This window comes from Amblyraja radiata, chromosome 5, assembly GCF_010909765.2.
Source record: "Amblyraja radiata isolate CabotCenter1 chromosome 5, sAmbRad1.1.pri, whole genome shotgun sequence".
Classification (NCBI taxonomy): domain Eukaryota; kingdom Metazoa; phylum Chordata; class Chondrichthyes; order Rajiformes; family Rajidae; genus Amblyraja; species Amblyraja radiata.
In genome coordinates, this window is record NC_045960.1 from 100,731,913 (window position 1) to 100,755,758 (window position 23,846).

Here is a 23,846-nt window from a genome sequence, read left to right on the forward strand (position 1 = left end):
CCGATGCACGGTTAAACTTCATTCAGCCTCGCCGAGTTCGCGGCCAATCCGCTTTGATCAAACCACCGAAGAAACGGCTCCACTTCCCCCCCCGCTCTACCTCTCTCTGTCTCTCCCTGTCTCTGTCTCTGTCTCTCTCGCTCCTTAACCCCAGCAAGTGTGAAGACCCCGCTCTCGCTTTCAGATGCAACCCTTCAGCTTCTGAATCGTGTCCACCCTCAGGCTGGCCCCCGGCTCCCTGAAAGTTATGGGTAAACACCTCCTGCCAACCACAACCTGGCCAGGCTGCAGAGAAAGCGGGCAGGAGAGAGCTGTCACTGCGCCAACCGGCGGTGCCGCGCTAACACAAACCCAACCGGTTTGGACTTGGGCTCAATAAATACAATATAAGGCGAGGGAAGCAGGGGGGGGGGGGGGTGGCTATTTGATTTCTGCCACCCCCTCCTGACTCCCCCACACCCTGCCCTTCCCCCGGGGCACCTGCTCGGCCAGGTCCTGCCACAGTCTGCGGGCTGTAGATGCCACGGGAGACGCGCTCCGCACGCCTTAATACGGCTTCTGATCCGACCGAGTGTGACGCGCGAACGCAGCCGCATGCCGAAGTCAGCTCTCCTCTCTCTCTCTCTCTCTCTCTGTACTGTACCAGCCTCCACCACTCTTAACATATTTCCACCCGCCACTCCTCCACAGCGCCCCCCCCCCCCCCCCCCCCTTCTCTTCACCAGCCAAGGATTTTTTCCTCCATGTCATCTCGGGAGAGTCCGCCAGTGATCTGAATCTATTTCCGCAGCGAGCGAGGATCTCAGCCGCTTTCTCTCTTTTCCTCTTTCTAAAAAAATATATATATGATTTCGTAACCTTTTATTATCCTTCAACATAATCCGTTTCTCCAAAAAAAAACAAAACCCCCAGACCTCCTACTCCATCGGACAGGGTTTTGACGGTTCTACTTACGGGAGAGCAAGAGGGAGAGGAAAAAAATCTCCCAGTACAAATGCATGCTGGAGTTTCGTGGATTTCAGAAGGACCGGTTCCAATTGTTGATTGTTTTTTTTAGGGGTAAAATGGAAAGCATTAAATTCGAGGAATGGAAATTTCCCCTCTCCACACTGGGCATATGTGCTAGCATTGTGAAGAAGTAGGCACAGTTTTCGGATTGGAAGGTAAGAGGCAGCCGTTCATTCTCGCTTACCACGGATTGTATGCGTGTAAAAACAATATATATATATATATATACCCGAGATCTGCTTCAGTGGGTGATAGCCACCGTTCTCATAACCTCGCAAACCAACCGTGCTAATCCCCCGAAAACTGTCCCTTTCGCGTATTTTCATTTTAAGTACACGCCCGGAGACCAAGGATCTTGGCAGTTTTAAACGATTAAGTTGTCTTGAGCCGGATCGCGCGTGGGAAATGTTAGATGAGAAACGTATTTGTGGGGGAAGTTGAGATGGAAGTGAGCCAGTACGAGAGTCTCAGCATCCAGAATAACTTGTGCAGACAGCGGGGCTCTGGCGCCGACTATGTATAACACGGATAGACACCGTCGCTGCTATTAAATATATAAACTTGTGGGGACCGCTGTCGCTGGACAACTGGGCTTTAAAAAAAAACCTGCTTCAAATAAATATCCGAAGACAGGAAACTCTCCTCAGCCTTAAGTTGGCCGCCACTTGACACTGCGGGCACGTTAACCCAATGCATTACAGGGCAAACTTTTATATATATATGTGTAGATAAAAAAATAACTGATTTTAATGGGGTAGCGAGACTTCTGGAAACATGCAAAGAGAATCGGGGACGTTGGTCCGTGTGGGGCCCGCTGGGCTCGGCTAAATAATGCAGAGTGGAGATGAGGTTGCGAAACTGCTGTGACAACCTCTGGTCGACCGGCGGTGACTCAGGGGGAGGGTGCGCGCCTACATCACTTCTACTTAGAATTTGGGCTCCACACAACGAACCAGGGTTTAACAGGGTCTCCGATCGCAAGGAGCCGGGGACGCGTTACTTTCGCTTTCTTAATGCAAGCCCCTATTTTTATTATTTATTTTTTTAATTACAAAGTCCTATTTTAATCAGATGCTTTAGAACTTTTGTCTGCCAATAACGCAGAGCTAAAGCTAACAAGAACAGACAAGCCGGATCGAGGGGATTTGCGGCAATATTTGCGGCTTGTAAAATCCCGAGCAGTGTTATAATTGAATTCCTAACTGTAAGCTTTCAAACTCCAGCACGGTCCTTGCACCTAGCCCCATCCACTTGCTTAAGTTAAGGCTGCGTTCACAGCTTTGGGATGCAGTCGATGTTAACAGGTTTACTAAGAATCAATGCAGGAGCTCTATCCTAGGCGAATAGCTAGGAACATCATGGCTATGACCACCTTGGTGAATCTCTCGGAGTCGGTGAAATACATTGCGATTCCCACACTCCAAGCCGAACCAAACGAGTTTATTTTTGTTGCATTGACCAATTCAACCAGGGAACAAGAACTCTGTTCAATCGCCAGTTCGGGTAGAATGCGCAGGGCCTCCTAATTTAGCTAATATTTCCAGAGGATGCGCATTGTTTACACATTATGGTCCCACCAGATGACGTGAATAGGAATGTAAAGAATGATCACTAAAAGAATAGAAAGTTCATTCTGACGCACTGCAAAACACCTTGCACAGCGAGATGACGCGGGGTTAACTTTGAAGGAAGGATTATACACACATCAATATGGACAGTGGCAAACGTAAACCGCGTGAAACTTGACTCCATCTTTTCGTGCTAAGCATGACATTTAGAACACTGATTTAGACGCATTTATAGCGCCGACTAATCCCTCTAACTTTTAGTTATCTAACCTGGTTTAGACAAGCTCTGAGAGATAGGTTTGATCACCGCTTGGGATGCGACAACCCAGCACACTTAACTCGGGAATAGCCGACACAGTATTACCATATCTTTATAATATTATGGATGTGCTGGGAATACTTTACATACTGGACACGGGAAAATCACGAATGTGCAGTAGATTTGCACAACCTATTGAAAAGTCAAATTACTGGTACTTGAGAAAGGACTATTAAAATAATTATAAAATGCAGAAAACAAGAGCAGAATCTACTTCAAACAGCGCAACCCTGCAATTGGAAGATCCCAGCCTCCGCGTTGCCAATCTGTTTGGATCTGGCATGTGTTTATTTCTAAGAAAAACGGAGCGCCGTTGCCTCCTGCTGATATTTTTTGTACAACGTTTTAGAAATTCGGGCAGTATAGATAACCGGAAAAGTCCCACTACAGAGAGGGGACTGCACCTGCCGAACTGCCCAACGCAATTCCCTTTAAGTTGCAGAATTTAAAGTTTTCACATTCAGTGGAACTGTCGTTTCGATCTCCGTGTCTGGAGGACTCGGAGCGAGGGTCTGTGTGCGGATGCAACGAATGCGTGTAGATTGTATCCGGTGATCGCCATCCTTAAAATGAATGTTAATCGCCTACTCAGCGGCGCGTCTTAAATCTAGCCTGCACGATGGTTAAGTGGGAAAGAAACACTTCATTAAATGTGGTTTATTGATCGGCGATGGATGATTATATTATGCTGCGCATTATTTTATAGCGATGTGTGTTTAACGTTCTAACTTGTCCCACTTTTATTAATTTGGTAGACGACAGATTTGATGACGGAGCGGCGTTGTTAAACTCTAGGTATCAGAAGGGGACTGGTTCCTTCTCGTGGTGTGTGTAATTACTGACTTCAGCTCCCCTCGCTTAACATACACGCACTGGGATAACATCCGCGTGGCGGCGGTGTTTTCCCAGCCATCAAACAAATACAACCCTCAGTGTAGAATCCAAGTCATCGTGTGAATGGGAGCCCAACTTTTAATGGGGAATTGATCACGCGGGGTCGTTGATCACCGCTCGTCAGCGACGAGCCAGCGCTGGCCTTCCTGAGCTGTTACTTGCATTCTAATCTTCTTCCCTTCCCCAGGCCAAATGACATAGGATGAGGGCCTTTGGTGACCTGATGACTTATGTGTTTGCAACCCATCTCCTGGTTATGGTTGGATTTAACGTTGCCGAGGACCTGTGCTCCGCCTTCGTGAAAGGAGTCATTTACGGATCATATTCGCTCAACGAATTGTTTCCTCAAAACTCCACCAACTGCACCTGGACTTTGGAAAACCCAGATCCGACCAAATACACCATCTACGTGAAATTTTCTAAGCGGGACCACGGCTGCTCCAGCTTCTCCCTATGGGCTTATCAGTTCGACCACTACTCCCCTGAGAAGATCCGGGACCTACTGAGGAACGCCAAGTCCGTCGTTCACCTGTGCCAGGCGAGGAGTATGCTTGTGTTTTTAGAGTTTGACAAGAACTTCGTCCAGTTGCGCCGCATGGTTCAGCCCGAGGTGACGGCGGGACAAGCCCGGGGCAAGGGGCAGAGCGAACGGCCAGCGTTCGAGTTTCTGGTCTTGAACAAGGTGAGCCCAAGCCAGTTCGGCTGCCAGGTACTCTGCGGCTGGTTGCAGAGTTGCCTGAGAGCCGAGGGCCAGGAGAGAGGGCAAGGAGACGGTGGAGGAGGGAGAGAAGGAGACGACAAGAAGGAGCCGGAGGTGGGCTCATGCGGAGTGATGGACGCCAAGTGCAATTGTCAGCAGGATGTGATGACGGGGGTGGACGGGCTCGACATGGTATTACCACTCAATGCGGATACAGAGGGATGCCTCTCCGCCCGCCCCCACGCCTCTCACACATGTAACCTGACCGATGGAAAGCGAGCGCCCAGAAAAGGTAGGCGCCCTCATTTTATCCCATGGCATTGAAACTTTTGTTTGCCCTCAAAACACTGGAGTTTATTAAACGCAGCCAAATAATTTGTACTCTAATTGTTGTAAATGTTGTACATAATTATTTGGGTTGTGGATACGTTGAAGAATAAGACTTGTTACGTTGAACAGATTTCGAATCTTTCCCAAGCGATAAAGCTGAGAAAAGTTAAATATGGGTTTTTTAGATTTTTAACATGAAAAGGGCAAGTTTGCTTCCTTAAACTTATTTATACTTTTTTTTTGATGAAGAGGGTGTGTTTTATTCCCTGGGCCTTTTCACATTCATTTTTTTTTCTCATGGAATGTGCGAGTTCATTTATTTTACATAGTAGAACAAAGCCAGAATCCCGGCAGATCCCTGTGGGTTTCTGAGTATGTGTGAAAGGAAACACGTGAAGAAAATAAAACCATGGTGCTCATATTAAACGTGACATGTAGGAGGAGCACAGGGACTAGAGAGATGATGCATACAACCAGTGGGGTGGAAATGATTCAATCTGTGAATATGCCTATTAATGAGTGCGAACAAGAAATGTAGTGTCCTCTCGTATCACTTTAAGTCACAAATGCTGTTGCATGTTGTCTTTATGGAGGGAATTGCCGAGATATAGAACGCTGTTGTCTGTGCAATAGATTAACCGATGCCTATGGAAGTTATATGAATAATAATCTGTCTCAACGCTGCCTCCTTCCTCGCTCGAATGAGCTTCCAGTGTAACTCATACCAATGGGGGAGGGGGGGTGGTTCATTTCCTGGAATATCCAAAATCAGTGTTAATCTAGGAACACGGTTGTTAACTCGCTGCATCCAGACTAGCAGAGAGGCTGGTTTGATAGCCCGGTGAAGATGTTGTAACATCACTGAGGTCTAGGTGAAGCACACAGCAACATTAATTAACCTAATAAAACAAATATCTTCCACATTGCACGTTCCTTCTGGGAATTTCTCAACGCAAGAAAAAGGCTGTCAGTTCGGAATAACCCACTCTGGGGGAGGAGAGAGAATCCTTATTTTACCAACATCATATAACCACCTGCAAACTACGGAACTGTGAGCTGTGAAAGAACAATGAGTTGCGTAGGCACGACTGTAATCGCTGGGGATCAACCTGTTGTACGCTTTATGCAATAGTCGGAACCCATGGAACGGCGTTAGAGTCACCGCTCTGGGCTTGCTGAGTGCCAGTTTATGCAGCTGCCTTTCCCCAGAGGATGATCAATTTCACCCAAAAATCAGTGGTGGGGGGGGGGGGGGGGGGGGGGGGGGGGTGAAGTTAAAATGATGTACCCCAGTTGCCCTGTTTGCGCGTACAAAAAATAAATATGAAAGCTGCACGATCCCTTGTATTTCTAGAAGTTAATTGCAATGGATGTTGTGGTGCATAGAAAGATGTTGTCAGAACTCAAGGACCTGAGTTATATGGAGAGGTTGTAGAGGTGTATGACATCGCGAGGGGAATAGGTAGGTTAAACGCGCCGTCTTTTTTCGCAGCGAATGGGAATCATGATATGGGGGGGGGGGGGGGGGGGGGGGCATAGATTTACAACGATAGGAACTCGAGGGGTTACTTTTTTTTCCACATTGGGTGGGTATATGGAATAAGCTGTCAGAGTAAGTAGTTGAGGCAGGTGCAATAACAGCATTTAAATTACATTTGGAGAAGTTTAGATGGGGCACCTTGGTCGGCATGGATGAGTTGGGCCGAAGGACCTGTTTCCATGGTGGAGGATACTCAGTGTTACCGTTACCGTATTCCTGTTAATACCTTGCTATAGTGAGCAGCAGTTGCAGTACTGATTGTTGGTGTTCGCGTCCTGGCAACCCAGTCTTGTGAAACTTAGCAGTTCACCGCCGGATTACGAAACCTTCTGTCCCTCCCAATCACCTGGCCGAAACCGAGAAGGCTCTTTCGCATAAAAGTAATCGCAGGAGGAGGAACTGGGCAATCCAGGCAGCATATGTGGAGGGAATGGACACACGGCGTTTCGGATCAGGTCCCTTCTTCAGACCGATCAGTCTTCCTCAGTCTGAAGAAGGGTCCCGACTCGAAATGCCGTCAGTCCATTCCCTCCACAGACGCCGCCTGACCTGCTGAGTTCCTCCAGCACTTTGTTTGTTTTTTTTCTCTCTTCAGTTTCCAGCATCTTCAGTTTCTTGATGCTCTTTCGCAGAGATGTTTTGTGTTTGCTCGCTTGATTTGTTCGCAACGCCACAAGCGGGGCATCCCACTGAGTCTAGGCAGGGAATTAACGAGAGAGCTACCCAGTCTCCGTTGCAGGTGGAGACCCTCCACATATCTACCCTGGGGCAGGGCAAATAAGTCACCGGGCAAGGAGCAGGGAATTGGGTGTTCAAAGGGACAATGGCCCGAATGGTCACCTTCAGTGGCTTGAGATTCTGATCCCGCGAAACCGCGCGTCGCCGCAGTTAAACGAGGGACGCGGCGGCCGAGTGACTGACACTGAGATACAACGTTTTAAAGCGGTCACCACCACTGATTTCCGCGGCGTTGCACGGCCCTGGATTTGGTGCATTGGACGGAGGGGCCTTCCCATTAATCCCGAAGGGTAGTGGGAGGGAACGTCGTGTTTAAATTATAATGTTTTATTCTTAATTGTTTACCGTATATCGTGTTGTTGCTTACTTGTTGTAGCAAAGCACCAAGGCAAATTCCTTGTATGTATACATACTTGGCTAATAACATTTATTCAATTCAATTCGTATTGCAATGGTGGGGAAACAGAGTCATTTGTTATTCCATCAAATAATAATAAAGGGTTTCAAAGTAATTTCCATAAGGAAGCGGGACAGAGAGTTGCGGTCTCGATATCCAGGGCCTTTGGGGGGGGGGGGGGGGGGGAGCACAAGAGTGGCATTAACTGTGCAGGTGTTACAGTGGTCTGGCTGGCAGAAGTCTTACCCGTGTCCAGCGTAGCCAAGCCTGGCGGCCAGCGGCGTTTCGCTGCTTCCGTCCCCCCACGCACCATTCGTGTGACATGTGCGCCCTCTGCAGCAAGCGCACAGAAGCGGCCTCCTACCCGCGGACCCAGGCGGCACCGGCCACAGCTCCGCTTCACACCCGCCCGCCCAGCCCTCCCGGCCGGCCGGCCGGCCGCCGCTCCCGCCGGGGACCGCTGCACTGTGTGCCGACACGGCACCGAAAACATCCTCACACAGCGCACCTCGTTTAGAGCAACAATTTAAAAAAACACATCCTTGACCCCAGGCAGAATCAGGACCACATTCCAAACGTGAAATCCCATGCAACTAACAGCTAAAGTGCAGCGATAGATGAAACGAAATCAATGCGCTCAGAGAAAAAACAATATCAACAGACCCCGCTGTTGGCTTTTTATGCTGCTGTTACAATCTTGACATTTACAGATAAACTGTATTGGCACCAATTTACAATCTTCGCAATTGTGATTATATATGATTAAAAAAAAACCAGCCAAATGATCTGGATGTTCGGATGGCTATTTTCCTTAATGCTTCGGTGTAGCAGTTCAGAGCAGAGATGTATGTTATAATGTCGGCAAGGGAGGAATTGAATACGTTTAATATCGGTATACTGTCGCCCCTGGATTTAGGCAATGAACACCTTTTATATTGTGCCCAGCGATTTGAAACTGTGTGTTCTAGCAGCGAGCTTCACTCCCAAGGTCGTGCGTGTACATAAACACAGACAGCTCTTCCAAGGACCTCCATCTGTGTGTGGTGTGACTGCATGTGTTCAACGCTTTCCCCTCAAACTGTAAATAGTTAACGTGTTAATAATCCTTGCTGCAACACCCGAAATCTGTATTGAAATGATCTTGCACAGTGTGCTTAGTCTACGTGTGTGAGATGGCCGTTCCTGTTAACCAATGCTCTAGTGGTGACACTAACACAGCTGCTCGTTGGCACAACGATTTTGATATATAGATGGAATTTGAACACGTTACCCCGAGACTGGAGTATATTTGAAGGTGGATGCAATTAAACCAAGGGGAAAGACGTCCCAAATAATTTGCTAACTGCGCTAAAAAAAACTTTTGGCTCATTCGTTTCACATACATCAGATTCATATACTAATCTTGCATTACAAATGATGAGCAGAAATGAATCATATCTAATGCAGTGTATAATCCATTTCAGCCCTATTATTTAATCTCATTTACTCCAGGCTTGGTACAGCAGATGAGTTTAAGATTGTGAGCGGTTGATCAGAAATGTGTCCCAACTTATTGTTTTTGTTCCTCTCCCTAGCCAGTAATGTCATTTGTTCAATAAAGTACAATCTAATTTTGAATGCACACTGAAACAAGGCATAATAGTCGGGTTAATATTTCCCTCCAGCTAACATAGAAACAAAGAAAAATAGGCGCAGGAGTAGACCAGCCAGCACTGCCATTCAATATGATCATGGCTGATCATCTAAAATCAGTACCCTGTTTCTGCTTTTTCCCGATATTCCTTAATTCCTTTAGCCCTAAGAGCTAAATTTGACCCTCTCTTGAAAACATCCAGTGAGTTGGCCTCCATTGCCTTCTGTGGCAGAGAATTCCACAGATTCACAACTATCTGGGTGAAGAAGTTTTTCCTCATCTCAGTCCTAAATAGCCTACCCCTTATTCCTAAACTAAGATCCCTGGTTCTGGACTTCCCCAACATCGGGAAAATATTTCCTGCATCTAGCCTGTCTAATCCTTTAAGAATTGTATATGTTTCTATAAGATATCCTCTCATCCTTCTAAATTCCAGTGAATACATGCCCTGCAATCCATTGTTTCATCATATGTCAGTCCTGCCCTCCCGGGAATTAACCTGGTGAACCTACGCTGCATTCCCTCAATAGCAATAATGTCCTTCCTCAAAAAAGGAGACAAAAATTGCACACAATACTGTAGGTGTTGTCTCATCAGGGCCCTGTACAACTACAGTAGGACCTCCTTGCTCCTAAACACAAATTCTCTCACAATGAAGGCCAACATGCCATTAGCTGTCGTCACTGCTTGCTGTACTTGCATGCTTTCTTTCAGTGATTGATGTACAAGCACACCTCCCCTTTTCCTAATCTGACACCATTCAGATAATAATCTAACATGTGTTTATGATAGACCTTGCTCAAACCCACATGAGCACCATCTCATTTTTAAAGTCAAACGACTCATTATGGGCGTATCTCCCAAAGTACAGTTAAGGCAAAAAATTATGTTGTAGGCATTAGCCACTAAAAAAACAAAACCATGAATCAGAGTTAATCGGATTCTAATAGCTAGAATCATCCTCTTTTAAGTGCCTGAAATGGTCAAAAAGCAGCTGATGTCTCCCTGGCTTATCAAGAGAGAGGTTTACATTGCATTTTGAGGAGATATAAATTTTAGAAGAGATTTACGTGGATTCGAACATACTGGACTTCTTTATATCTCAGAAACAGGGTAGGAAATTCAAGCAAAGAATGCTGAAAAATCTCGGCAGGTCAGGCAGCATCTGTGGAAATAAATAAACTAGGGTCACAGACCCTGAAACGTGAACTGTTTCTCTTTCCAGAGTTACTGCCTGACTGACAATTCCCAGTATTTTCTCTTTTTATTTCAGATCTCCAGCATCTGCATTTTGTTTAGTTTTTGTAGGATATTCAAACCTGTTCTTGTGGTGGATCTATACATAAACAATCCTTTCATGTGTTCCAAATACTTGCCCATTGCAATATCTCACTCAGTCTTGAAAAGTTCATTCAATTAAGTATCTAACACTATGAATTCATACATGTTTTGGCCAAAAAAAGCATCCCTAACATTTGGTGCCAAAATGAGTTCTGACTATGAGCATGTCCAACAGCATCAATCCTTGCAATTTAAACCATTTCAGCAAAAACAAATACCCATGTACAATAAGCACTCTGATGATCATTTCTGCTTAGATTTTGGTCTTTTGTGCAGTTGGATATTTAAATATCTCCACAGCTGCTAGTCTTCCACCATAATGAAAATAACCAGTTTGTCTTTCTTGGCGCCAAGGAAGATGACCTCACACTCCTTGTTAAACACCACCTGGCAGAATGTTTTTCCCACTCAATCTGTATCGCTTTGTAGCTTCTTGTTGCACCTATCAAACTTACTCATCCTCTGTACTTAATGTTGTCTGAAAACGGATATATATATAACTATTCAAATATGTTATGCCCAGCACAGATGTCTGAGAATGACACTTTTTATATACTGTCATAAAGAAAGTAATTTTATCACTTTTCTCTCTGATTTCTGAATCAAGTACTAATTTATGACAGAAAAATACCTTCAATTATTAGGCTTACAGATTTTTTTAACAATCTCTTATGCGAATCAAATGCATTTTTAGTATTTACTAGACCAAATGGGAGACATTGGGTCCCTGTCACACGGGAGGTCTGGCCCCCCAACGCATCTCGATTGCCCAACCCAATATTCCACCATTCACCCATAGCCCTCAACTGCACAGGGCGGCTCATTTCCCCTTATCCCCAGCATTCCCTCCTCCTCCCATTGTGACATCATAGCTGTAACTGCCACTGCAACTGTCACTGCAACTGCCACTGCAGTGTTCAAGTCATTCTTTATCAAACTTTTGTAATTTTGTAATCTCAAAAATGTGATAACTTGTAAAATATAACATCAATCTGAACGAAACTTATTGAAAACACACCACGTGATAATTGTGAGTAAGGTGGTGCAAAAATTGTAGCACTGTCGTGTACCTTTTTGGCATAATTTCAGGATCTCACTCACTCACTCATCACAGACATCCAAACAAACCAGATGAGGGTTTTAGTAATATACTAGACCAAATGCAGACCAGTTCGGTCTGCCCCCCCCCCCCCCCCCCCCCACACACCCATTCCCTACCCGTAGCCCCCACGGGAGGCATGGTCCTCCAACTCATACCATTCCCGAACGTAAGTGAAGCTGAACACTGCTAGCCGAGCCACTGTGACATCATCAGTTGAAGCTGGTTGTTTTAAATTCAAAGTCTTTTGATTTTTAAAACCTTTAATCAGTAATAAGTCGAGAAATAAAGCATAAAATGCTCAGTGAAGGTAATCTTAGCCTAGAGGGGAAAAATGTCAATCAGAATATGTAAACATCTTGTGAAAGTTGAATTTTTAAAGCTTTAATCGCGAATAACGTAAAATATAGGATTAAATCTTCAGTGAAACTAATCACTGCTAGCCGAGCCATTGTGACGTCATGAGTTGAAGCTGGTCATTTTAAATTCAAAGTCTTTTGATTTTTTAAAACTTTTAATCAGTAATGAGTCGAGAATAAGTCGAGAAATAAAGCATAAACAGTTCAGTGAAGGTGTTCTCTGCCTAGAGGGGAAAAATGTCAATCAGAATATGTAAAAATGTAATCGTTACTGCGTAGTGTTTTTGCGAAGATGTAAAGACAACCACATAAACACACACATATGCACACACCTATACACATATACACACGTACAAGAATAGACTTTTAATAAGTAATATGATGTGATGATATAGATGTAAGCGCTATCTAGAGCGACAGTCTTCCTGTGATAATCATTTAAAATCCAGCCATGACCTTCCTATCAGATCTGTGCTGCTTCTTTTGGGTCAACTGATACATATTGGAGTATTTATTTGCTTTGTCTCTGATAAATTTGATTAAATTTCTAATAACTGATCCTAAATCGGTTGAACAACATGTACATTATACCCATTTTGTCCCATTATATGTATTCGTCTGGCACCTGCAATGGATCTATTTTTTATTCATACAGGGTTGAAACTGTCTGGTCCTCAAGATTTTGCAACACTAAACATGATAGGCATTGGTATTGGTTTATTATTAACATGTGTACCGAGATGCAGTGAAAAACATTGTGTCATGCTTTCAGGCTTTTGTACCACCTGCCTGAGAGAGGGTAGAAACTGGTGCTTGATGTTGGCTGCTTCCCAACACAGCAAGGTGCAGATGGTTTTTGGTGGGGGGGGGGGTCTGATCTGAGTGTTGGACTGGACCATCCACAGCTCTGCAATTTGATGCAGCCTTGGGCAGAGCAGATGCCAATCCAAGTTATGATGCATCTTGATAGGATGCCTTCAAGGGTACATCTGCAGATGAAGGTAAGAGTTATTGCAGATATGCTGAACTTCCTTAGTCTTCTGAGGAAGTAGAGACATCGGCATGCATTCTCGGCAGTAGCTTCAATGTGGTTGTTTCCAGGACAAATTATTGATGGTATTTATGCCTAGAAACCCGAAGCTCTCAACCTTCTACAATTTGGCACCAATGCTGCTGACTGATGCATGTATACGATCTGGCGTCCTGAAGTCAATAACTTGCTCTTTCACCTTTGCTGACATTATATTACTGGGCTCATCTTCTTCTGCTCTGTCCCAACATTGTTCCAAAATCTAGCACAATACAACGGTGTCCTGCAAATTTGTAGATGAACTTGGAGGATTATTTTCTCCCTAATCATGGTTAAATATTGTGAATTCACTTGGTTTTTCCTGTTGACGTTTTGGTTCTTTCGTGTGCCTTGTGTATTGTTCTGCACCACTTCCATGAAAATGTGTGGACCTTTCAATTATTGGTCCATCTGCATTAGTGTTCAATCGCCTTGAGGTTCCACTCTTTATCTTAGAATGTATTTATAAATTTCTGGTGTAATTTAGAGATCACCTGCAGAATTTTTCACATTCTTATTTTGCAGTGTGAATTACTTTAATGCTTTCGGTTTTTTTTTTGCTCCTCATCGCTATGCAATCCAGTGGGATTTCTTTTCTTTTATGTATCAGGTTTCTTTTAGCGTGATGCCATCTTAACAATGGCTGTGAGGGCATTGCCTCTCAGGAGCAAATAATTATTTTGTTTCATGCCAAAGAGCTCTTGGAAAACATATCAACCTCTGTCTATGCATTTGACAGCCCACTGTGGTCAATCAATTTCTCATTCCTTTTGATGCTTGTCTTAATGTAAATTAAAAATCATGGTTTCAGACTTCAGACATGGTTTCTCTCAAACAACATACCATCCCTAACCACCAGATTGTTAATTAATTCTGGCTCCATACTCATTACTAAATCAAGTATGGTTTGTTCATTTGTTTGTTTATTTGTTCTGGAAATTGTCCTAAAAACATTCTAGAAATTCATTGCCTCCGCTGCCAAGGCCCCATTATTTATCTTAGCCAAAGTGAAAATTATAACCTTTGATTATAATTATATTATTTTTATCACACGCTGGCCTGATTTCCATATTTATTATCTCCCATTTATACTAGTACAAACAGGAGAACTGTAGTTTATCAAAGCAGAGACTTGCATTCTTCAATGAGAACACTGTTAGTTCATTTTTACTGATATCCCTACTTTCTACAGCTGCATTTTTGTCTTTTTTCCAATCTGTGACACCCCTCCTTTTCAATTATTTTGACCGTTCCAAAGATTCCACTGCCTGGAATACTTATTTATTCATTAAACCTGATATCATTAATTTTCTGTCTGCTAGCTTCTTGATATACTGCTTCTGATACAGTGAATGTTTTATGTGGAAAACATGATTTCAATACAAAGTGGTTGCACAGTCATAACGATTTATCATTTAGCAGTTATATAAATGTGAATATTATTGATTTTGGACAAGGTCAATTCCTTTTGTAAGTAGCTATGTTTTCCAACAAAAAGCTTCCCTTAAAGAATGTGTTGCAATCAGAACCCCCTTGAGAAATCTAAGTTACAAAACATTATGGCCTCTTCTAAAATTTATCATATTTTACTACCTCTTTGTGGATAGCGTTTTGAATATTTCTTGTTGAACAAAAAGAGCTGATGATGTTAATGAGGTTACTGCTTAAAAGCATTGCTCAGTCCACAAAGGTAACATAAATCAATGTAACTCAATTAATGATAGCACATCTAGTGGTGTTTTATTCTCTGCCAACTTCAGCCATTTCTTGAGCCGCCTTGGCTCCCGAGGCTGAAAGGGAGTAAGTAGCCATAGTTTCTCCTTCTAGTTGCTACCCACCAAATCTTGCGGGGCAATATAGCCTTCAAGGCAGCCAAGGTATTCTTGACAAGTAAAACAAATAAATAACTTACATTTATGCTGGCATCCAAAGTTTCAATTAATCTCATAGCATTTTGGACATTTTGTTGTCTTGAAGCATGATGTGGTCATCATGCTGGTTACTAGCTGATATTCTATTACTAAGAGCCAATGTATTCATTCATTTCAATTGGAAGTGCAACCAGCATACAAAATGTGCCATGTGACTTGACCTTCTAAATATAGGACGTGATTGGTTAGACTTAAATTGTTTCTTGTATATGCGGCGAAGGGTTATTGGGAAGAAAGAGCTACTTTAAATTTAGTTGCATCTGGTTGGGTAACTATAGTAGGGTGGAGATTATTCCATGCTTTAATTGTGCGGGGGAAGAACAAATTGCTGTACACATCTGTCTTTGTAGCTGGGATCACAAATTGGATCGAATGCCCTCGTCTGCTCCTAATTGGTTTGGGTTTGGTGTAGGTCTTGTAGTATGTGTCGAGCTGACCATTTAACATTTTGTAAAAACAGGTCAAACGGTGAGCTTCACGTCTGTCTTGGAGAGGGTTCCACCCCAGAGAATTCAGACATTTGGTGACACTCGCTTCTCTCTCATAGGTGTTAGTAACAAATCGAGCTGCCTGTCTTTGGACACGTTCGATGGATGAAATGTTTTTATTTGTGTATGGGTCCCATGCTGCAACTGCGTAGTCCAAATGAGGTCAAACACTGCTTGGCATGGACTCGGTAGGCCAAAGGAACCGTTTCCACGCTGTATCTCTAAACTAAACTATATTAACCTTGGCATTCCCTCACTAACTATTACCTTTATGGACTGTGAATTATAAACACACACACGGCCTTCTGACATTCCCACTGAACTATAGCTGACTGGTTGCTGACTATTGGTGAATTAATGGGACATAAAACAAATCAAGATTTCTTGCATATATTTCCTATCTAGAACTACAAACAATTCTGAGTGGCATCGAAGGGTAGAGAGTCAGAATCTTTTTCCCAGGGTGGAAATGGCAAGGACTAGAGAGTGCTGGGTTTCTGGAATGCTCTGCCTATGGGGGGCGTGGAGACAGATGGCTTTTAGATTAGTTTAAGTTCGCATCATGATCGCTATAGACATTATGGGCCGATGGCCCTGATCTTGCAGTGTACTGTTCTATGTATAGGAAGGAGCTGGTTTACACCGAAGATAGACACAAAATGGTGGAATAACTCAACGAGATAGGCAGCATCTCCGGATCATGGGTGACGTTCTGGTTCGAGACCTTTCTTCAGACTGAGCTTCAGGGGAGAGGGAGTTACAGAGTTAAGGAAGTGTAAGAGATCAAAAGAGACGTAGATCAAGGAAAATGTAGAATAGACCATTGTAGAAGAGACTATATTCTCTGAAGGCACATAAAACAGGATCAAGAAAAAGAGTTCTCATTACTATGACTGTCTTTGCAATAGCTTAATCCTGCTATGGTTTCATTTGAAAGGTTTGAAAGCTCCAGGGAATTGTGGAGACCAAGGGGAGTAAAACTATGATTTACAATGGCATCAAATGGTTTCAACAAGAAAGACAGCAACTGAGATACCCTTGACCAACAGTAGGTTGGTGGAAAGCACGCCTGGCACAACTTAATTGATCAGTGAAGAGGTTGGCTCATGGCCTCCAAGCCTTTAACATCCAACTAACCATATGATGCAATTTTTGAGTTGTATATCTAGAATGTTATTTAGCAATTTCAACTTGACTTTAGATTTAAGATAGCGCATCGAAGCAGTCCCTTTGGCCCACTGAGCCTGTGCCGACTGGCGATAACACCGTACACTGGCACTATCCTACACACACTAGGGACAATTTACAATGAAGAGAAACCAATTATCATACAAACCTGTACGTCTTTGAAGTGTGGGAGGAAACCGGAGAACATGGGTAATCCCATACGGTCATAGGGGGAACATAGAAACTCCATACAGGCAGCACCCATAGTCAGGATCGAACCCGGGTCTCTGGCGCTGTAAGGCAGCAACTCTACCGCTGTGCCACTGTGCTGCCCTGTCTTCCTTTCTCTGTTTGTTTTTTGGCAAATGCTTTCTCCTGTTACTTACTAACAGTTGAATATCTCAGTGAGTGTATCTGCAGGAGTAGCATTGGCTGACAAAATGCAGAGAGATTCTGGGCCAAGTCTGAACATTAGGCTCCGCCACTTCCCCCTCATGCATCCAGCCAAACAGAAGACATTTCCCAACACTTTCAGCAAGCCGCACATACATTAGACAACTCCAAGTTGCAATATGTTATAAAGAAGTAGGATTATATAATGCAGAAGAGCCATTCCTACTTGTGCGAGTTTTATGGAAGACCTAGCCAACTAGTTCCACTAACTTGCACATTCCCTGAAGTCATATAGTTTTTCCCCCACTACCCTGCCATGCAGTGCCTTCCAGATGGATAATATAAATTAATTCTACCTCACCAGAGGACTAAACCAATTAATTTAAATCTATAACCTCCAGTTACTGATACTCCTCCCAGTGGAAACAGGGCTTCCCTATCCAATGTATTAAAACTTTTCTACCATGTTTCATTATTTGCTCAATGTGGTGGAATTAATGTATTTACAAGGAGCTGAAGAATCAAAAATATACCACAGTTTAACTTCTGAACTCATCCTCAACAAATTATTCTGAGTCCACAATCACCATGATCCGTTTCTTCATAGTGGTATAAAGCAAGGAAACAGGCCCTTTGACCCAAATAATCCACACCAGCCAAAGTGTCTTCCTGAGCTTGTCCCATTTGCCTACATTTGCCCCATATCCCTCTCAACCATTCCTATGTATTTACCTGTCCAAATTTCTTTAACACATTGTAATTGTAACAGCCACTACAACTGCAATCTGATGTCCAAATTCTTACACTCAATGCTCAGACTTGCCAAATGCTTTCTTCATCAACTTGTCTACCCGTGTTGCCATTTTCAGAGAACTATGTACTTGTACCCCCAGGATTTTCTGTCCTATAACACTCCCGAGGGCCTTGTCACTCACCGTATACATCCTGGCCTAGTTTAACGTAACAAATGCATCACTTCACACTTGTCCGAGTTAAATTTTATCTTTGACCTATTTTCGAAGTTGATCTAGATCTTGAAGTAGCCTTAGACAACTTTCTTCACAATACACCCCACAACCAATTGTGATGTCATTTTGAAACTTATTAATCATTCTAGCTACATTATAAATCTTTAATATATCGGAAAAATAACTTGACCCAGCCCCCATCTTGGCGGATTCTCATTTACCTCCCAAGGATATCTCATGCTGTATTTTTGCCCTCCTAATTCCCTTATACTTCTCATGGGATTTGCTTCATTCAAGCAGCCTACACCTGACATTTCCTACTTTGTTTTCCTGACCAGAGCTTCAATTTCCCTCATCAGCCAGGGTTCCCTAATTGTGCCAGCCTTTCCCTTTACTCTATTTTTTATTATAAAGACATAAAGATTTAGCATTATTTCACTCTCCATGTGCTGCCTCTAAGACATCCTCATGCGGAGATGTTGAAAAAGGGTATACGGCCAAAAGAGAAAAATATACCAAAAGCTATATTTAGCTATCCATGTTCTTTGGTTATGTGGTGTAAATGGATTGGGTCAAATGGCCAGAAAGTAGATAAGCATCCTTAAACAGTACCCAGAAATTACATTCACAAATATGAACCAATCACATCGCTGGTGAAACTCCTGCATCACAGTTCTAGTGACCCAGATCAATCCAGACCAGTACTATCTTCACAGAGTCTGAACATTCATCCCGTGGCCACATGGCATTACTTCAGGTGCTCTGGTGCCACTTGTAAACTGGTTCTCATGTATTGGTGAATGGTGGAATCTGTTGGGACTTGAAGAGAATATGGAGAAAGTAAAATAGGATTCATGTAAATTAGCAATGTTACAAAATTTTGAGATTTAAAAAATCAAGTCTGTAATTTATCCCATCAGATAAAGCATAAAAAGAAGTCTAATTTGACACCTAATTCACTTTCATATCTCAAGTATTTAAAAAGTTATGGCCATTTTCATACTCGGAAATGAGCATCTTGTTCCCTATTGATTTTCTATGGACATAACAAAAAATCTGTGATCGTGGACATTCAAAAGCCCATAACCTTCTTAAAAATTAAGAGAACTGAATGAAATTTTCAGTTATCATAGATTGAAGCATTCTGAAACAAATATAAAATAATCTTACTTGGATGACCTGAAATTAAAGCATATAATTAGTTAGTTACCCAAGTGTAGCTAATTTCAAACTTCAATTACTAGATCTAAACATCTATCCATTTCTTAATAAATGATTAACATTTTTAAATAGCCTAAGTGTCCAAATAATATTCATAAATAATTCACAATAAAACATGATTTTTAAATCTCATTTACATTAATTTATAGGCCAAATGGAAAGAAATTTAGTGTTTAATTGCTGTAAATTAAAGTCAATTTTAAATCAGCTTTCTAGTGGGATCCTGTGAACGCGCTGGTTTAGAACGTTCACATTGCGCTAGATTTGTCCCTCAAATGCCCAGAAAATTACTGCGGGATATAATGGGCCCAAAATGAGCTACTCGCAACATTAAACTTTGTATAAAGGGATCTTAAGAAGCCCTTTTTAATGTAAAAATAAGCAGCCTACCTTCTATTATTTGCTCTATGCGACCCTGACAGCTGCCGGTGGTCGTGGGTTTAGAGATTGATTTTTAAACTACTATATCTATTATACGAGGCCTTTAAAACTAATAATAGCTTTTGCGACAGGATCTTCCAGCGATTTTTCATCAATAATTAACTAGGCTGAACATCTTCGATTTGAACAGCCTAGAGAAAATCGCGTTTTAAACCCGCCCCCCTCTAAACGGCGCCAAAATCGCGCACACCCGCAGCGACAGATTTTCAGCGACGCTTCAGGTAGGCTTTGCAACATACCTATGTAAATTGGTGCTCCATGGCTGGCATGGACTCGGTAGACTGAAGGGACCATTTGCAAGCAGTATGCCTCCAGCATATTCTGCCTCTTTGATAGCTTAGAGTAAAAACAATTACAGAGCAACACTGAACCAATGTGTAGATTGAAGTAATGTATCATCATCACCATTTTAGTTCTTGTGAAGCTCAGTAATGTTTCCCTGCACCACCTCATGTTTGGTTGGAGACAGTGATGATTATTTGCTCCGCCACCATATATGCTGTTCTGGTTATTTTCTTTATTGTCCTTTAAGAGTTCACAAGCGCAACGACCATTAATAATAAAAGAAGCATAATTTTAAAATTATAAAAATATTTGAAATAAATAAATGCAGGATGACCAAAATATCTTGCATTTTAAAAAAAAGATATAACTTAATGAACTTGGAATGAATAGAAATATGGATCATTTTTCAGTGTAAGCTCTTGTTCCAGACATAATTCAGTGTCATGGCACAGAAGGACAATGGTCAGCTGAACTTGCTGAAATCTGTGTTGTAACTTCTGTGCTTAATGTGCAAACATATTTGCCAATGTCTTCATGCAAATGTGGCACAAACTGCAATTAAACAAAGCACCAGTTAATGATTGATGGATAAATATTGGTCAGATAACTGCAAATCATTCCATTGCATGTGGTTTTGTTTTACATCTCTTGAGTGCTACCTTGTTTTAACATTTTAACCAAAAATCAGCATTAAAACTTCCATGCACAGTGAATCCCAGAACTCACTCTAAGACAATGAGCAAGAGTGAAAATATCGCCACTCAAAGGGGGCTCAGCTTCCAATTCCTGTGTCATATTTTTAATATTTTGATATGTATGCTTTACAAATTTGTAGGTATTAGTAGGATGTTAACCTCCTTATTTTGCATGGGTTACTTGATAAAGAGAACACCCATAGCAATTGCTGTAATTATGGATTAAATCTATTGCACAGAAGATTAATCTGCCATGCATTATCTCACATAATTCGTACTCACAATTCAGTCAATGCTTTGAATGAAATAATACTATTGTACCTGACTTGGCAATGGCTCTTGTTCCCTGTTTACATTAATTAAAATTGTACAGAACAGTCTTAAGTCCATGGAAGGGTTCCATCCACTGACCCACTGAGTTCCTCCAGCAATTTGGTTTTATGAAAAGCTCTGCCTTTCCAGTCCAAGTCTTTCCACATCAACAATAAAACACATTTAACAAATGCAAAATCCCACCAAGCATTTCAATAGAATATTTTAAACCAAAATTGATCACGGGCCACAGACCCAATCAGGAGACACCAGAATGGTTGTGACATGTGTTCAGATAGATTATTTTCGAGATACAGCGTGGAAACAGGCCATTTGGCCCACTAAGTCTGCACCAACCAGCGATCCCCTAACACCATCCTACACACAATTTATAATTCTATCAAGCCAATTAACCTACAAACCTGTAAGTATTTGGAGTGTGTGAGGAAACCGGAGCATCCAGAGGAAAGCCACGAATGATCACGGGGAGAATGTACAAACTCCGTACAGAGTTAAACCAAAGAACACAGAACAGTACAGCACAAGAACACGCCCTTTGGTTACAATGTCTGTGCCGAACATGATGTCAAGACTAACTCTGATCTATCTGCATATAACTCATATCCCTCCATTTCTTGCACATCCATATACCTATCCAAAAGTCACTAAAATGCCACTATTGTATCTACCTCAATCACTGACCCAAGCAGGGCGTTCCAGGCACTCATCGCCCTCCATGTAAAAAGGTTGCTCTACACAGCTCCTTTAAATGTTGCCCCTTAAACCTATGCCCTCTAGTATTTGATCTTTCCATCCCAGGAAAAAAAGGTTCTGACTATCTACCTTATCTATGCCACTCATAATTATATATAATTCTATCAGGTCTTCCCGCAACCTCCAGCATTCCAGAGAAAACAATCCAGGTCTATCCAACCTCTCCCTGTAGCTAATACCCCCTAATCCAGGTTTCCTTCTGATAAACCTTCTCTGCACCCTATCCAAAGTTTCCACATCCTTCCTGTAAGGTAGCAACCAGAACCATACACAATACTCCAAATAAGGCCAAATCAAAGTCCTATAAAGCTGCATGACTTCCTGACTTTTATACTCAAAGCCCTGACCTATGAAAGCAGACGTATTATATGCTTTCTTTAAAGCTCTATCTACTTGTGTTGCCAGTTCAGGCAATTATGGACATGGACCTCAAGATGCCTCTGGATAACAATGTTGTTAAGGGCCATGCCATTAATTGCCTATTTCCCCTTTACATTTGACCTCCCAAAGTGCAACACCTCACAATTACTTGGATTAAACTCCATCTACCATTTCTCTGCCCATTTCTGTAGCTGATCTATATCCTGCTGTATCCCTTGACAGCCTTAGTCAAAGTCTATGACCACACCAATCTTGGTATCATCACAAACTTACTAACCAACGTTTCTATGGTTGCATCCAATTCATTTATGATATAACACAAACAGCGGAGGTCCCAGCACAGCTCCCTGTGGAAGTCAACTAGCCACAGACCTCCATCCTGAATATTGGACGTACACCACAACTCTCTGTCTTCTGTCAGTCAGCCAATTCTGAATCCTTACGACCAGGTCGCTGTTAATCCCGTTTCATCAAAAATCCACTTTGGTAACATTATGAAGTTTTTTTCTTCAAAATTTCCATTAAAGTCTTGCTAGGTTATAAGCAAGTGCCAGAAACCAATTGAACCTGGCAGTGTGTTAAGAATTGTTTTTTAAATCTTTCCCATTAAAAGATAATTTTTCATACATTTAAGAACAATTCAATACAAATTGGAAATGCATCACAAAAGACTGAGCGTACAATCCATTCACTACCTGTAGGTAAACTGACTTTAAATTACTGACTGGTGAATTTTTAAAACAACAGAAAACCATTTGCTACTTACATTTGAGCAGAATGGAAATATGCCAGAAATATGTCTGGAGGAAAAAGATAGGTGACACTTTGGGTCGGGACTGAAGGAGAAGGCAAGTATGAAGATGGGTCTTGACCCGGAACATCACCAATCCTTTTTCTCCAGAGATGGAGCAAAGCAGAATAGTGGGAACTATAGGCTGGTTAGTCTGACTTTGGTGGTTGGTAAGATTTTAGAGTCCATTATGAGGATGAGGTTACAGAGTACTTAGAAGTTCACGATAAAATAGGCCAAAGTCAGCATGGATTTGTGAAGGGGAGGACTTGCTTGACAAGTTTGCTGAAATTCTTTGAAGAAGTAAATAGACATAGGAGAGTCAGTAAATGTTGTTTACTTAGATTTTCAGAAAGCTTTTGATAAGGTGCCACACGTGGGGATGCTAAGGAAGATGAGAGCCTACGGTATCAAAGTTAATGTTTTCAAGAGAGAGTTAGATTTAGCTCTTAGGATAAAGGAATCAAGGGATTTAGGGAAAAAGCAGGAACGGGGTACTGATTTTAGATGATCAGCCATGATCATATTGAATGGCGTTGCTGGCTTGAAGGGCCGAATGGCCTACTCCTGCACCTCTTTTTCTATGTTCTATGTTCTATGTTCTAATATTTTTTTGAAACCAAAAGAATTGCCCACATTTTGGCTTGTTCTAAAGCACGGAAACCAGTGGAATTAAATGACATTTCTGATGATGATCAATGCATCGAGAGAGCATGCCCAATTTAGGCATCAGCCCAGTTGCTAATTCAATCTTGTAAAAATAGCTGAAAAGTCACTGAATATAGAATTCCAATTTATACTCAAAATACTGTCATATTTTGTACGGGTTGCTACATCAATTTCAGGCACATAGAATCTGACAGCAGACCATATAAACTACCCACATATTTTTGGGGTGGGGATGAATCTTAATAGACACATGCAGTCATAAAGAGAATGTATAAACTCTACAGATAACCTCAGAGGTTAGCATTGAATCCAAATCCCTGAAACTGTGTGACAACA

General features: G+C 42.3%; 1 protein-coding gene across 5 annotated transcripts in view; it reads left to right on the plus strand.

The window, feature by feature from the left end:
- Window positions 1-738: 738 nt before the first annotated feature.
- Window positions 739-23,846, plus strand: part of adgrb3 (adhesion G protein-coupled receptor B3) — a 713,405-nt gene continuing 690,297 nt past the window's right edge. For 4 of the 5 annotated variants that reach the window (XM_033021883.1, XM_033021886.1, XM_033021887.1 and 1 more), the window contains exons 1-2: window positions 739-1,163; window positions 3,651-4,781. In XM_033021883.1, coding sequence (XP_032877774.1) covers window positions 3,992-4,781 — 790 coding nt within the window. In that variant the 5' untranslated portion in view covers window positions 739-1,163; window positions 3,651-3,991. The remainder of the gene's footprint in view (window positions 1,164-3,650; window positions 4,782-23,846) is intronic. The other variant, XM_033021884.1, reaches the window with a different exon arrangement.